Source organism: Felis catus, chromosome B4, assembly GCF_018350175.1.
Source record: "Felis catus isolate Fca126 chromosome B4, F.catus_Fca126_mat1.0, whole genome shotgun sequence".
In the NCBI taxonomy this organism is placed as follows: Eukaryota; Metazoa; Chordata; class Mammalia; order Carnivora; family Felidae; genus Felis; species Felis catus.
The window spans coordinates 110232663-110250132 of record NC_058374.1 but is presented as its reverse complement, the minus strand read 5'-3'; the positions used below and the strand labels follow the sequence as shown (position 1 = coordinate 110250132).

The following is a 17470-nucleotide window of genomic DNA, read 5'->3' as shown; positions in this document are numbered from 1 at the left end:
CCCTAATCAAATCATTCCATGAGGTTTTTCCTAAAGAATTATGAAAAGTAAAGAAAAAAAATTGAAAAGCCTCTACTCTGGGAGTTATACAAAAAAATAATCATCTTTTTTACTCTTTCAAGCAAAGGGAAAGATAGTACCCAATTCCCAAGGAATATGAATAAAAACAACTTATTTGTCTAAAAATAACTGAATTATTCAAGCAAAAGATTCTTATAATCTACCTGTTTTGCCTTTGTATTTGTGTTCTAGTTATGGAAGGAATTTATAGCAGGGAATATTGCATTATGATGACAGCATGCATGACATCTGAGTGAAAGGAATTGAATTTGTTTTGAAAATAGATTAAGTACAGAAAGTAGTTGTTCATTTTTGAAATGTCTGGCCATGACACAGTGGTCTATCATATATACTAAACGAGATTCTGTTGGTTGAAAACCACTGATGTCCTGTTAAATGTTTAAAAACTTATTCTCCTCCCTGTCCCCACTCTGCCAAAAATAAAAACAAAAGCAAAACAAAAGGCAGAATTTGCTTATTTCCATAGAGCAAATATTCTTACCATCGATGATTTCAAGTTACCAATGTAACAGCTATCAGCTTGCAAAATAACAATCAGTTCTCATTTGCTGATCTGAGTCTACTCCAGTACACCACTGATTTTAAAAAGACAAACCCACCTTCATCAGATTTGAGGGAAAACTGGAAATTATTGGCTCATGTACCTGAAGAGATTAAGGACAGAGCTGAACTTAGACCCAGATGTATCTAGGGCTTCCTTTGCCAACCCTTGGCTCTGGGCTTGTTGCCATTCTCCGCATACTAGAGTTGCCCCCAGAAGCCCAAAGATGGAGAACCCTGAGTCAGACTGGATTAAAATCTCATTTTGCCACATACTTCCCACCATAACCTTGGGCAGCTTAATATCTCTGTGGCCTAGTTTCTTCATCTGTATAGTAGAGATAGTAATAATACCTATATCATGGGGTTGGTTTAGATATTTAATGAATTAATACCTAATAGTTCAGAGGAATCTCTGGCAATGAGTAAACACTCGTTATTGTCATCATTACCATTGTCATTCCAAAGTAAACTCTGAAGGAAGAAATCTTTTTCAAGTTAAAGCCTTAACATTGAGCCTCATCTAATGATGTGGGAAACATATTCATCCCTGGTAATTGTTCAGGCCAAGGGAATAGCTAATCCTTGGGTCTAGGATGTCATTGTCACTCAAATTAAAGGAATTGAAGATGGGGAAAAGGTGATTCCCTGAAGGAAAACTAATGTCTTTTGCCTAAAATGAGGGAAGGAGTGACTACAAAAACAGTGATGTTACTACATGATATAAAAAAAGTATGTCTTTTTCCAAAGAGTTAGATGAAATCGATCTGATCACACCAAAATTGATTTTAGTGGTATGAAACCATGCTATAGGTAGAAAAATCAAGGTGATGAAAATGATCTATTTGTGTAAATCCATGGCAAGTACATTACAGTACTTCTTTAAAATGCAAATCCCATGGGAAAGTTACTGTAAAACAACAAAGATATACTAATATGTATCAAAACTGTTAGTACACCATTGTTTTAACCACTATAAAGAGGGAAAATTTAACTGTCTAAATGGAATTTTTTTGTTTTTGCATTACTTGATTACCAACTAATTCACCTGAATTATTTTATTCCATAATTTAACTGGGTAGTTTCTTGTCACCAAAATTGCTGTTTTTCCTATACTGTAACTTTCTCCTTCTGATGTATATTTTAATACACTCAATGGCAAGGTTATCACGAACATTGGTCTTTATTTTTGATGAACTATTCCTTAAAACATTTTTGATTAAACTCATCATAAATTTAAATAGTTGCAAAAGTTCCAACATTTTATCAATACTAACATTTAAAAATGAAAATCGATATACTCTTGTAAATACATCAGATGACATTTGAATTGCCATATGATTTGATACTCATCATATACTTTAAAAATATAAGAACAATAATCTCAATCAAAATTCAAACGAGTTCTAAAATTTATGTAGAACTGCAAAGAGACCAAGAACAGTGAAGACTGCTTGAAGAACAACAAAATGATAGCACTTGTTCAACCATATTTCAAGGCCTATAAAGTGATACAGATTAGAATAGTGTTGTATTAGCCAAGGGCTAACAAAACTGACAAATGGGATAGAATAAGAAGCTGGAGATCCCTGCAGAGATGGATACTTGATTTGTAACAGGTGGCATGGCTGATCAATGGGTAAAGGATGATCTTTTCAGTTAATGAGTTAAGGGTGGACTACTCTGACACCATACATAAAAATTAATTCTAGGTAAATTATAGACCAAAATGTAAAAGGCCAATCTTTAAAGGTTTCAGAAGGTAATAAACACACAGAAAGTATTAGCTATTAAAGAAATGATGAATAAATTTGGATGCATTAAAATTAAAATCTGTATTCACCAAAAACACCATAAAAGAATGAAACGATAAGCCATAGAATGGGAGAAAATATGTGCAGCATATGTTGTTACATGACTTCAATAAAAGACTTTAAGTCAATTGTTTGAAGAAAAATCAAGACAGAGAACCTGATGGAACAGGTTTCTCTGTAGGCATTATTGACATTCTGGCCTAGATGGTTCTTTGGTGTGGTGGGGGTGAGGTGAGGTTGGGGGCGTGGGGGTAGGGACTATGCTATGCATTATGGGATTAGCAGCATTTTTGGCTCATACCCATGAGATGCCAACAAAAAGTACACTCAGCCATTGCCAAATGTTCCCTAGGGGAAGGAATAAAATCATCCCCAGCCTAGAACCACTGTGGTAGAAGAATTAGCAGAAAGCATAAACAAGATTTTGAAAAAAAATAGGAAATCCAAATGTCAACCAACAAATGAAAATGTGATCAATTTATTAGTAATCAAGGAAATGAAAAAGGAAATCACTTTGAGATATCAAGTTACACTCATTGTATTGGCAAAAAATTTTAAATCTACCAACTGTTGGTAAAACAAAGAGCACTGGCAATTCTTGGGGACTGTAGTTAGTATAAACTGAAACAAGCACTTTGGAAACAGTCTAGAATGATCTCGAGGAAAAGTTATACATAACTTAGTCCAAGTAACTCCACTTTTGGAGCATATATCCTAAAAATATTAATTCCCATGTGCATCCAGATATATGTAAAAGAATGTTCACAGCAGTATTTTTTTGTAATGCCTGAAGGCTAGAAATAACATAAATGTTCAATAATAGTGGGATATATAAAGAGATTGTGGTGCATTCATTCAATGGATACCATACAGTAATGAAAATTAATAAAAGAAATATGCAAGCAAGGATACATCTCACAGTTATAATGTTGAGTGGTGGAAGACAGAAAAAAGAGTGCATACTCTTGAATTCCATTGATAAAATGGAACATTTATAAAATTAAACTTTATTTTTAGAAATACATACTTAGTAATGAAACTATAAGAAAAATCACAAAGTGATTATTATAAATCACGATGAACATACCTAGTGTGGGTAATGGAGAAGGAAAGTGATATGAACTGGAGAGGACACAGAGGGGGCTGTTATTTCTTGACTTAAGCATTGGCTTTGTGATGTTTATTACATTACACATTTTATGATTTGTGCACTGTTCTGGATATGTATTATATTTGACAGTTTTCAAAAGGTGATAAATACTTCAAAAATTTCTTCAAAAATTTAAAAAAATCTTTCCTTCTCCTAAAACTATTATTTTCATTTTCTTCCTTCACATTTTTATCCTAATCTAATATTTTTATGCTTGAGTTTTATTGAGCACCTATGAAATTTAAGTATAATAAAAATGCATATATAAATTGAAATCTAAATTTTTGTTTTATTTTCTATGACAGCAAGTCTCTACACTATGGATCCTCATAATCATTAACACATTTTTAAAATAAATTTCTTTAGGGTTGTTATTATTACAATTATTATTAATACATAATTTGTAAACAGCATAATTACATTGCACACTTTGATAAATTATTGCACATAAAAATAGACTTTTATTGGAAAATTATCTATTAATGAGATAATGATCAAAATTATTCTCATCTGTTTATGAAATAAAAAGGCATATAGCTAAAAGCCAATATCCAGCACTAGCATGTTATTCTAATTCTACCAAGAGAGTTAGGAGATAGTTAATATTTTATAAGCTGAAATAAAGTGAGGACTGATTTTAATAAGAACAATTCATAATATTATTTGATAAAATGGGTCTTAACTACCTCATGGAACAACACTCAGTTAGAAGAAAGTCATTTCAAAATATTTTTTACCCATTGGTTTTATCTAAGATATCATGAGTAATTTGGCAACCCTGTAAATAATTACACCTGAATTAAAAAAAAATTGTGATTCTAAGGTAACTTTCAAAAATGCATCGTAAAGGGTTCCATGGATCTACTCCTTAGTAAGGCAACAATAGTTGATGAAAATTATATTAAACAAAAAGTAATGTGTCTGGAAATTGTCCTAAGGACATATGGCGAGTTTATTTATTCAAGAAATCTGTTAAATATCAGTAAGAACAACAAGTCTGGTATTCAAATCACCACCCACTCCTCTTTCCATTCCTCAGTTCACTGTGGCAGAAGTTCTACACCAGGTGGTTCAACCAAGAACACAGGGGGTACTCTGCCTCCAGCTCCCTGCTGAGGACTATGGTATCTTCCTAGGAGGAGCAGGCTGCTACCATTTCTCATACTCCCTCACTCACAGCTTCATGTTGAAAGAGCTCTATTTTTCAGGCTGAGAGTTCTGGGTCTTCTATCCAGCCCCACTCATGGGGCAGTTCTATTACAGAGGTAGCAGGCTTAGAATAATAAGCCCCAAATTACCCAATTGCAAGAAGGGACAAACCAAAAATATCAGAGGCTATCCCCCTACCTAGTGCCTGCTTATAAAGCAGGGGTGTCATTCCAAGAGAAGTGAGTGCCTGTCCCTGTTCCCAATAGTGGCACTAAGGTTTTGCTTAGGCAGGAGAGGTAGGCTGTAAGAGCAGAGAGCTCTGAGGCTCTCCAAAAGAGATCTGAATTTATCTGGAACAGAACAGAGCATGGGAAAGTTTATAATTATGACACTCTGGAAAACAATGGCGAGTTTGGGGGTAAGAAATGATGAAGAGACTGGTAGCTCTATGAGAGCAACAAGCTAAACTGTAAACCAGATTTGACCAAAGACAAACAAGGAAAGAGTCAAGAAGAGCTCTCCTGGGATTGGAACAAACTTGAAAGACTGGACTCAAAGACTACCTCTGCAAAGGGATCAGAACTTAAGTGAATCGAATGGTGAAGCAGATTATGCCTGAGTGCACTAGTGAAAATAATAGAGCAATCAACCAGCAAGGAATGGAGTCTGACAGCTGTCAGAGATACCAACAGAGGTAGATAGCTTAACAGAGAAACCAAGGAAAGAGACAAAGAGAGTCCTGATAAAACCATTGTCATTCCCGGATCACTGTGGATATGTCAAGGCTGCATCCTCTGAGGAGTGACATCAGGGGCTATATAGAGTGGGAGAAAATAGGTTTTGCTAAAATAGTTTGACCAAATCACTAAAATATTAAAAATCAAACAACAACAAACCCTTGGGCTAGGGTTGAGAAATCAAGATCCAGAGTTGCTACAATATATTGTCCAAACTGTCCAGTTTTAAGAAAACTATAAAAAATGTGTAAGACATGGAAAGATGCAGGAAAGTGTAACTCACACATAGGAAAAAAATGTAGGCAACAAAATGCCTTGAGAGGGCGAAGATGTTAGAGTTAGTAGATATAATTTAAGCAGTTATAATATTTTCAAAATTCTACAGAAAATAGATATTGTGCTTAAAGATATTAAGGTAGGTATAATGATTATGTCTCAATAGAGAATATCAATAAATAGATGCAAACTATGAATAGAAATGAAATTGAAATTCTAGAGTTGCATAGTATAACAATTGAAATGAAAAAAATATATTAGAAGGGCTCAACATATTTTAGCTGACAGAACAATCAGGAAACTTAAAGAGATTATACAGTCTGAAAAAGAGAGAAAAAACAGAAATAATGGTTGAAAACTCCTCAAATTTAATGAGAAATATTAATCTACATATTCAAGAAGCTCAACAAATTCTAAGTAGAATAAGCCCAAGGATATCTGCATCCAGACACACTGCAGTTAAAATGTTAAATGTCAAAAACAAAAACAAATTTTTGAAAACAACAAAGTAAACATAATTTGTCACATATAAAATAACCTCAGTAAGATTCAGACACACTGTAGTCCATAAGGCAGTAGAAGGACACAAAGTACTAAAAAAAGAAAAATATATATGCATATGTATATAATTGTATTTTTGAGCCCATAACATTTAGAAATGTAATATATTTGTCAATAAGAGCATAACGGAGGCAGGTGGGAGAAAATCTATTTAATAGTATGGAAATGATACCAGGTGGTAACTCAAATACATAGAAATAAATGAAGAGAATCAGAAATTATAAATAAGGGAACCTGGGTGGCTGAATTGGTTAAATGTTCAACTCTTAAGCTCATGATTCATGAGTTTGAGCCCTGCATCAGGCTGCGTGCTGACAGCATGGAGCCTGTTTGGGATTCTGTATTTCTCCCCCTCTCTCTGACCCTCCCCTGCTTGCACACACTCTCCCTCAAAAAAATAAACATTAAAAAAATTATATAAAAAAGAAATGAGAAATAAAAAAGTTAATATGACAAACCCTATAGATATATATTTTCTCTTCCTTTTCCTTGAAGCTCCTTTAAAAGATACCAATTTAGGGGTCCCTGGGTAGCTCAGTCAGTTGAGCATCTGATTCTTGATTTTGGCTCAGGTCATGATCTCACCAGTTTCATGAGTTCAAGCCCGACATCAGGCTCTGTGCTGTTAGCCTGGGATTCTCCCTCTCCCTCTGTCCCTCTCCTGATTGCACTCTCTGTCTTCCTCAAAAATAAATAATAAATAATAAACCTTTTAAAAGATACAAATTTAAGCAAATGATTATAACAATGTATTTTTGGGTTTGTAACACATATAGAGGTAATATAACAACAATAGCACAAATTGGGAAGGGGGAAAAGGAATAGAGCTATATAGGAATAACCTTATTAGTTTTAGCTGAAATTAAATAATATAAATCTGTGATGTATACACAGGTGATTATGGTAAGTTAGGAAGTATATGGTAAGCTCTAGAGCAACTCCCAAGAAGATACCTTTAAAAATAGGGAAAACTCATAAAAATAATCAAAATATTGCACTAAAAAATATTCACTCACTGCCAAAGAAAGCAGTGGAGGAAGAGAGGAATAAAAAAGCAAACAGGAAGTAAAATGACAGATAAATATCCAATATATCATTAATAGCATTGAATATGATTGGGTAAAAATACAGAAAAACAGACACTGTCAGATTACAAATAAATATTCAACTATATGTTATCTACAGGAGACACATTTTAGTTTCAAAAACTCAAGTTGAAAGTGAGAGGATGAAAAAGATGTACTATGCAAACAATCATAAACAACAAGGAAATAGAAGTCTTGAACAACTATAAAACAACACAACTGAATATATCTGTAGAACATTCTTTGCAAAAATAGCAGAATACATATATTTCTCAAGTGCAAATGGAACAATCTCCAGGATAAAGTATATATTAGGCCATAAAACAAAGCTCAATAAATTTGAAATTGTAGAAATCATACAATGTCTGTTCTCCAAACAATGGAATTAGAAATTAATAGAAGAAAAAAATAATGGTAAATTCACAAATATGTAGAAATTAAACAACACACCTGCAAACAACCAAGAAATTACATGGAAAATTATAAGAGAATTACAAGGAAAGTTAGCCAATGCTTTGAAATGAATGAAAATGAAGAAACAGCATACTAAAACTCAAGAGATGCACCTAAAGCAGTACTTAGAAGAAATGTTACAGTTGTAATGCCTACATTTAACAATATGATCTCAGGAGTGCCTGGGTGGCTCAGTTGGTTGAGTGTCCAACATTGTTTGGTTCAGGTCATGATCTCATGGTTAGTGAGTTTGAGTCCTGCGCGAGGCCCTGCGCTGATAATGCAGAGTCTGAGCCTGCTTCACATTTTATTCTCTCTCTTCCACTCCCCTACTTGTGTGTGCACTCTCTCTTTCTCAAAAATAAATATAAAAATTTTAGTAAAAAAATGAAAATATGATCTCAAATTAATAACTTGATTTTACATTTTAAGACTCTGGAAAAAGGAGCAAAGTAAACCTAAAGCAAACAGAAGGAAGAAAATAATACAGAGTAAAGCAGAAATAATGAAATAGAGAGTAAAAAACTGACAGAGAACATCAATGAAAGCAGTGATAAGATCAAGGAAATTGAAACTCTAGCTAGACTAACCAAGAAAAAAAGAAGTAAGACTGAAATGACTAAAGACTGAAATGAAAGAGGGGACATACTACCAATCTTACAGAAATAATAAAGATCAGAAAGGAATACTATGAACAAATATTATTTTACAACTAACGAAATGGACAACTTTCTAGGAAGATACAAACTACCAAAACTGACTCCAGAAAATAAAAATTGAAAATCTGAACAGACCTATAATAAGGAGATAGAATAAGCACTTAAAAATCTTCCTACAAATAAAAACTCAGGTTCATATGGCTTTACTATTGAATTATACCAAAAATTTGAAGAAAAATTAATAACCAACTCTTCACACTCTTCCAAAAATATAGAAGATGGGGGACTATTTTCCAACTCATTTTATGAGGCTGGTATTTACTCTTATTTTAAAACCAGACTAAGACATCACAGGTAAATTACAGACCAATATTCCTGGTGAATAGAGAGACAAAAATATTTAATAAAATTATAGAAAATGAAATCCACCAACATTTAAAAAAGGATTATATTCCATGACCAAATGAGATTCATCCCAGAAGTTCAAGGTTGGTTTAACTTTTAAAAATCAATTACTGTAATACACCACATTGATAGAATAAAGAGGAAAAAACATGATCATAATGAAGAAAGTGCATTTAACAAAACCCAAAACTCTCTTGTGACTAAAAAATAAAGAAATAAAACACTAGCCAAACTAGGAATAGAAGGGTACTTACTCAACCTGCTAAAGGATATATGAAAAATCTCCAACTAACATCATACTTAATGGTGAAAGACTGAAAGCATTTCCCCTAAGATCAAGAACAATCACGTTCATTCTTGGCACTTACATTTAAGCCAAGGATGTTCATCCTTGTCACTTGTATTCAAGCCAGAAGAATTGGGCAATGGTAACAAATAAAAGGCAATTAGCTTGGGAAAAAAAGAAATGAAATTATCTCTATACATATGGCATTATCTTTTATTTTAAAAATTCTAGAAATCATTAAAAAACTATTAGAACTAATAAATTCACCAAGGTTACAGGGTAAAAGACTAATATATGATAATTGGTTAGATTTCTATTTATTAGCAAGGAACACACAATTAAACGACAATTAAAGGAAAATTAAAGGAAAAAATTAAAGGAAAAAAGCAATTACACATAACAGCATCAAAAAGAATAAAATATTTAGGAATTAATTTAGCACAAGAAGTACAAATATTACACTCAATAGAAAGAATAGCTCATGTTCATACATTGGCTATATTGTTATCATAGTAATTCTCCTCAAATTGATCTATAGTTTCAATGTCACCCTTGTCAAAATCCCAAATGACTTTGAAGAATTGACAAGCTGATTCTAAAATGTATATGGAAATTCAAAGGACCAAGATAGCAAAAACAATCTTGAAAATGAAGAACAAAGCTATAGAGCTCAGTGTTAATAATTTCAAAATCTAGACATTATTACAAAGCTATAGAAATCAAAACCACCTGATACTGGCATAAAAATAGGTGTATAGATATAGATCAATGAGATAGAACTGAGAGACCAGAAATAAACCTTTATATCAATCAACCTAAGGTCAATTGGTTTTTGACAAGGATACATAGATCATTCAATGGGGAGAAAGAGTATTTTCAACAAAGGGTGTTAGGGCAACTGGATAGCCACATAAAGTTATTTTGTACTTCTTCCTCACACCTTACACAAAAAAATTAACTCAAAATAGATAAAAAACCTACAGAGCTAATGTTATAAAACTCTTATAAGGAACCTTAGGTTATGCAAAGCCTTCTGAGAGACACCAGAAGGGCAAGAAACCAAACAAGAAATGGATTAGATTTTATCAAAATTAGAAACTTTTGTGTTTCAAAGAATACCATGAAGAAAATGATCAGACAACCCACAGCATGGGAGAAATATCTGCAAATCCTATATCTGACAAGGGGCTTGTATCCAGAATATATAAAGAACTCTTGTAACCCAATAATATAAACATAATCCTATGAAAAATATGGGCAAGGAATCTGAAGATATTTCTCAGAGATTTACAAATGGCCAATAAACTCATGAAAAATGTTCATCATGTATCATCAACCATTAGATAAATGTAAATTGAAACCACAATGAGCTACCACTTCATACCCATCAAGATGGTTTAATCAAAAACATATAGTAAGGGTTAACAAGGATGTGAAGAATTTGGAATCTTCATACATTGCAGGAAGGCATGTAAAATGGCACAATTGTTTTAGAAAACATTCTGGCAGCTCCTCAAAATATTAAACAGAGTCAGCATGTTTCCCAGTGATTCCACTTCTAGGTATATATCCAAGAGATGTGAAAACATATGTCCACATGAAAACTTGTACACAAATGTTCATACCTACATTATAACAGCCAAAGCAGTGGAAATAACCCACGTATCCACCTTCAGATGAATGGATAAATTGTGGTATATGTCTACAGTGGAATATTATTTGTATAAAAAAGGAATACAGTATTATTACAGGTGACAGCATGACTAAACCTTGAAAACACTATGGTAAGTGGAAGATGTCATGTACAAAAGACCACATATTGTATGATTCCACTTACATGAAATATGTAGAATAGGCAAATTCATAGAAACAAGGTATGTCAGTGCTTGTGTAGAGGTATGGGTGTTTGAAAGACATGAAGAGTAACTGCTAATGGGAATAGGTTTCTTCTTTGGAGTGATGTCCTAAAATTAGGGCAATGGTTGCACAACTTTGTAAATATACTAAAAACTATTGAACTGTATATTTCTATTGGTGACTTGTATGGCATATGAATTACATCTCAATGAAACTTCTAAAAATGTGGCTCTAAAATTTACTGTTTAGAATGTTCAGTGAAGCTTTTCTTTGCAGCTAATGACAAGTCTTGGGAATATATATTGAGAATAGCTAAAAAGCTTTATTTAAAGCCATGTTTTTCCTTCAGAGTTTTTACCAGTGCTTTCCTTCCATTGATGTCAAGAGACTTTCCCCTCAAGAGTTATATATTATATAACATTACTCCAGAAATGGGAGAGGCAGAATTTTTCAACAAAAATTCTTAACTGCTGCCATACTCTACTATGCATTTGAATTTAGAATGTTCCAAAACGGACACTAGTAGCACTTTTTCTAATACTTTGTGTATTCATTTTCTGTTACTGCTGTAACAAATTACCATCAACCAAGTGTCTTTAACGACCCATTTGATATCTTGTAGATCTATACTCTAGAAATTCCATGAAGACTTTCTGATTAAAATTAAGCTGTCTCCAGGGAAGCATTTCTTCTAAAGACTCTGGGAGAGAACCTCTTTCCTTGCCTTTTCCAGTTTCTATAGGCCTCCTGTATTCCATGGTTCATGTCCTCCTTCTTCCATCTTCGATGAAAGTCAAGTCCTTCTGACACTGCATCACTTGACATAGTTTCCATTGTCACATCTCTTTTCCTGGCTCTCTTTCTCTGCATGTCTCTTCCATTTGTAAAGATCCTTTTGATTACTTTGAGCCCACCTGGATAATTCAGGGCAAAAAATCTGCCAATTTTAAGGCCACCTGATTATGTCTTAATTCTACCTGTAGCCTCAATACCTCTTTCTCATATAACTTAATACATACACAAGGTCTAGGAATTAGGACATGGACATCTTGGGGGGGGGGGTATTATTTTGCCTACCACATCATTATTTTATCCTAGTAGAAATGTATATAAATTAAGGTAATGGAGACAGCCCTATGGGTTTATGGTAGTTTGGTTTATCACTAACGGAGGATTTCTCTTTTGAGCATGTGCTATAGTAAATTCTGGCATGAGTGAAGGGTAGGCCTTTATCTTGTACAGTGGAGGAAAGGTTATTGTGAACTTAAGCCTGTTCTTAGGCAAACCAACTTTAGGGGAAAGATAAATATGGAAATTGAGGATCTGGAATTGTATTCCTTGCTTTCAAATAATTGGGATATGGCATACCCACCTAAAGACTTTCTATAATCTAGAACCCTAGTTAGATGATCATTCATTTGGGGCAGTGGTTTCCATATTTGGCTGATTTCATAATTACCTGAGACTTTTAAAAAATAAAATTAGATTTCCAGGCTTTAATCTAGACCTGCTAAATCAGAAGTTCAGAAAGCAGAGACTTAAAAGATGTTTTGAATAATTTCTTTAGTTGATTCTGGTAATTAGCCAAATTTGATAACTACTCATTTAGAAAACAAAGGGGGTTGAATTGATGATGAAGAAGATTCATATGTTGACTAGCTTTTTCTAGTAATTGCTTGTTAGTTTTGAAGGTTATAGAACATTTAAATATGACCTAGAACTTTGGACAGTCTGACCGATGTGTAGCCAATAGAGGAATGTGAAAGTTTCACTCTTTCTCACTTCCAAGTAATCATGCAGCCACCAAAAACTAGAACAATTGGATTATTCCTGTTTTGCTGTATATACTCTGCCATTATAAGCTATGCCATATTTGAATCTGCCTTCATTAATTTGTTGTAATTACTTAAGCTATTCTTATTCACATAGTGTAAGAATACAGTGATACTTATGATTACTATGCATTTATACCAAAAGTGTGATATACCAAGTCATGGTTATAATTCCTATCTAAAATCTATGAATTGGCATATTTTCTGCACTTTACAGGCAAAATGTTTATCTTTTTTAGTTTGAAAACCTTTCCAGAAATAAGACGAGATACCTCTTAACAAAATGCATAATAAATCAGGAGGTAAATGTTGATCATTAGACATGTATATAATATAGATCTTAAAAGGACAGAAACTTTGTATTTTCTCTGTAGATATCACACCACAGAAAGAAACTCAGGAAGGAATTCCACCCCTGACCCAGAGTCAGGAACCCCTGAAACCTCAGGAGAATATATCACGACCCATTCATCATCCTTTAGTTTTAAAAACTAACTTTGAGGAAGAAGAGGAGGAAGGAGATGAACAAAATGGTTAGTAAGACTTTTCTCAGATTTACAATGAACATTCAAAACCCTATCATGTTTTTTAATTTATTTTTTTAACTGTTAGAGGTTTATAATGTAATAAATAGGGCAGAATTTAGTAAGAAAATAGCTTCAATTTTATTAAGTATATTAAATTCATTATGTTCTAATTTGTTCTATGTCTATATATGATCATTTGGATTGGAGAGTTTTTGTTGTATGATGGCTGGGAGATAGACCTCATTTAAATAGGGACAGTTGCTTACACTGATTTTTCTAATATGTGAAATACGGCAGTTTGAGACATTTACTAGTATGCAAATTACTGATTTTAAAAATTTCAAAAAATCCCACCTGTGAGAACAATATTTGGGATTCTTAATTCTGATTTGTATATTTTCATACCATTTGGCTTCGGGACAATTTAATTTAAAAAGATGTACATATATCCTATAGATGCATCTAGTTTATGGACAAAGACTCCTGAAGAAATTGAAGAAAAAAGAGCAATAAAGGAGATGTGTTATAAATCCGGTAAGAAATCAAACATTTGTGGATTTCCTAATGTTTGATGTGACAAATATACTAACCACTAGCTTTCTCATGGGAGATTAGGTGAATACTACAGATTTCATACTCCAGATATTTCATCATCAAAAAGCATAGCCTCTACAGCAGACAAAGAGTTAGAAAAGCCTTCGGAAAATGGCAGTGAATTGCAAGAAGGTAAGGCATGAAAAGGCAGCATTTCAAGGTGATGTATAAGAGATACTTGGTGTGATAGGCTGTGAATTATTTAGTAAGATGTACACTAGAGCTAATGATAAATAATACATCAGAATTGAGAGAGAGAAGGAAATGCTTTTATCAGATGACCTAAATTTAATATGAAAAGCTGCTATTAATTATGCTTTCCCAGAGGAGGTGCAGAATGAAAAGACTACATAAACACATGGGGGGCATTACACCCTCGATGCAGTAATTCTATAAATAACTTGCTTTTACCATCTTTTTTTTCTTTGCAAATCACTCTCCCTGTGAAGTAGGGGCTATTTTTCTCTGTGAATAGAAAGGACAACCTAGCCCTAGAAGGATAAAAGGGAGATCACAGGATGACGTTAGTGGCAGAACAAGAATACATTTGTGCATTGAATGAGTGCCTTATGTGTACCAGGCAATTTCAGAGACAATGCAGTTGGATTATTCCAAGGCTGGACCTTTCATGGATCTTATGCTTTGGTGAATCTGATTTCAGTGTTGGTAAACAATTTGCCCTTAAAAGCAAGATAAGAAGAACATTATTTTCTGGATGTAAAACCAGAAACTCAGAGAAAATCCACGGGTGTTACGAGTTTATATGGTTTTCCTGCCATGAGGATGAGATGAAAGGCAAGTTTTGCTGAAGTAGGAGATTTGAGTCCTCTCCTCTCACTAAAAGTAAAAAATGATAATTGGGAAAATCTCCCAGGATCAAGACAAGGGTAGGATAAAGTAGAGGATAAAGAGTAAAATGCCTGCCAGTCAAGTACATATGTGGTAAACTATTTAAACATATGGCAGTAGGTGGCAGCAACATACCATTAGATGTTAGATGTTAAAATGATAGGAAAGACTTAACTGATAGGCGAGCACCACATCTAGAGAAGGGCACATTGCCCGCATTACTTGGACAAGAAAGCAAAACCAATAATACAAGTCAGCAATGAATATAAAAACAGTAGAATACCATTAGGGATTAAAGATAATTGCATGTACTTTCGCCTTAAATTATGGTTTTAAAAGCCTTTTATATTTAAATAATTTCAGTTAATTCATGAATAATCTTCACCAGATTTTCCCAAATATTAGCGTTTTACACATTTGATTTTTCACTCTTCCTTTCTCTAAATATATACATTGTTATTTTTTCTAAACTGTTAGTGTAAGAGTAGGCTGCAGAGATGATGCTCCTGCATAAGTCTTACATAGCTTTAGTATAACCATCAAAATCAGGAAATTACCACTGATCTGATATTATTTACAGAATTTTAAACAAATTTCACCCGCTGTGCCATCCATGTCCTTTATGGTAAAATGAACTTTTTTTTTTCTGGTTTAGAATCCAATCCAGAATCACATGGTGCATTAGATTATCATGTCTCTCTTTATTCTGCTTTTAATAGCTTATTTTAGTAAAAAATTATCTAGAGATGTATAAGAAAAATTCTAAGAATTATTTAATTATCACAGTATAATTACCATTTGTCAGTGGTAGACTCTAATGCTTTTTACTCAATTTGTTCATGATAAATAGGTATAATCAAAAGAAATATTATAAAATTCATTATATGAAGAACATAGCAAATAAGTTAAATATATTATACATACATAGTAATGTTAGATTGTTTAAATTTTTAAATTGCCATTTAATAAATAATACATATAGGAAAACAAACTTGCTTGCTATTTTCTTGATAATTATAAAATATGCTTAAAATTCATATATTTATAAATTTATTGTTCATCATATCACTATGCAAACAATAATTGCACTAACTTTTAGGCTTTTTACTATCATCATGAATTTTATGTAAGTACCTAATGGCTCCTGGGGTGATTTTCTATTTTTTTCTTTTTTTTTCTTATTTTTACTTAATTTTTTAGGGGATGGTCTTACAGTTCCAACAAAATTTAGCCTATCTGAAAGGCAAGGTGAGATAAAAGCATCATTGGATAGGAAACCAAGGACTGACATTGCTGCTTTTGAAAATGGAGGTGAGTGGGGCGCCTGGGTGGCGCGGTCGGTTGGGCGTCCGACTTCAGCCAGGTCACGATCTCACTGTCCGTGAGTTCGAGCCCCGCGTCAGGCTCTGGGCTGATGGCTCAGAGCCTGGAGCCTGTTTCCAATTCTGTGTCTCCCTCTCTCTCTGCCCCTCCCCTGTTCATGCTCTGTCTCTCTCTGTCCCAAAAATAAATAAACGCTGAAAATGGAGGTGAGTTAATTTATAACTGGTTGATTCTGAATATATCACCATATAATAAATGAGTCAAATTTCCTCTCTCATAACTAATTTTGTTTTTTCAAAATCTTTTTGACATTCCTATTGTTGGCTTTGGGTAAGACACTTGAGGCCTGGAAATGTATATAATTAATTGCTATATATGAATCCTTATTAGTAGAATGTCTGACACATGAGGTGCACTCTGTGAATATTTGTAGAATAAACGATTTTATGTTTAAACAATTGAATGGCTAGATGAATGAGACATGTTTATAAAATTGACAGATGTCTAGAAGTTAATATGCTGGATCAATGAGCCAAGTTTAAACAAGGTAAAGTCAAGCTGTGATAAACATAGTCTTGCATTTAAGTTCAAGACATTAATGGTGGATTTTCTTCAAGTCGGGAAAGACTCGACATGATACAGATTGTGAAGAAAAAAATAAGTGTTTTTGTTGTCCACAAGGTTTAAAAATTATTCAGTAATTGGTGATTGCTACCAAATAGCTCAGGTAAACTCACATTGAATTATTAGGAGTAGTATAGGAAGATCATTAAATGTGATAAGTCATTTAAAGTACCCAGTGGAGTGTCTGATACCTAGAAGAATGCTGCATAAATGCCAATTATTATTATACCAGTTCCACTGATTTCTGTACAGGGTAGTCCACATTTGTGTGTCATTTTTAAAAAAGGCTACTTGAAACAAATATTTTATGTTACAAAAGTGTAATTTGTATGGTGAAGAATCTGGAAATTAAGTATATAACATTTAAAACAATTATGGATGTTTATCTTGGAAAATGGAAGAACTTTAAGGAACATAAAAATTGCTTTCGTATATCTGAAGATGTTATATTGAAGATAAATTATATTTATTCTGAGTACCTCTAAAGGGTGGGACAGGGTAGAAATAAAGATTTCCATATGTTAAAGAAAAATTAATTTTGTTAACTATGTGAATTTTTTTGCAATTATCTGTAAGTGTATATACTGTATATTCATATACATATATATGCACATGTATTAATTTAAACATATATGATATATAGAGAGATGTGGGTGGTATCACTAAGA

At 33.2% G+C, this 17470-nt stretch overlaps 1 protein-coding gene across 12 annotated transcripts in view; it reads left to right on the top strand.

Annotated features, from left to right (window-relative positions):
* CB4H12orf50 (chromosome B4 C12orf50 homolog) overlaps nt 1-17470 on the top strand; it is a 42777-nt gene that overhangs the window by 16142 nt on the left and 9165 nt on the right. For all 12 annotated transcript variants that reach the window (XM_045062142.1, XM_019835318.3, XM_045062140.1 and 9 more), the window contains 4 exons: nt 13260-13418; nt 13869-13946; nt 14028-14138; nt 16056-16166. In XM_045062142.1, coding sequence (XP_044918077.1) covers nt 13260-13418; nt 13869-13946; nt 14028-14138; nt 16056-16166 — 459 coding nt within the window. The remainder of the gene's footprint in view (nt 1-13259; nt 13419-13868; nt 13947-14027; nt 14139-16055; nt 16167-17470) is intronic.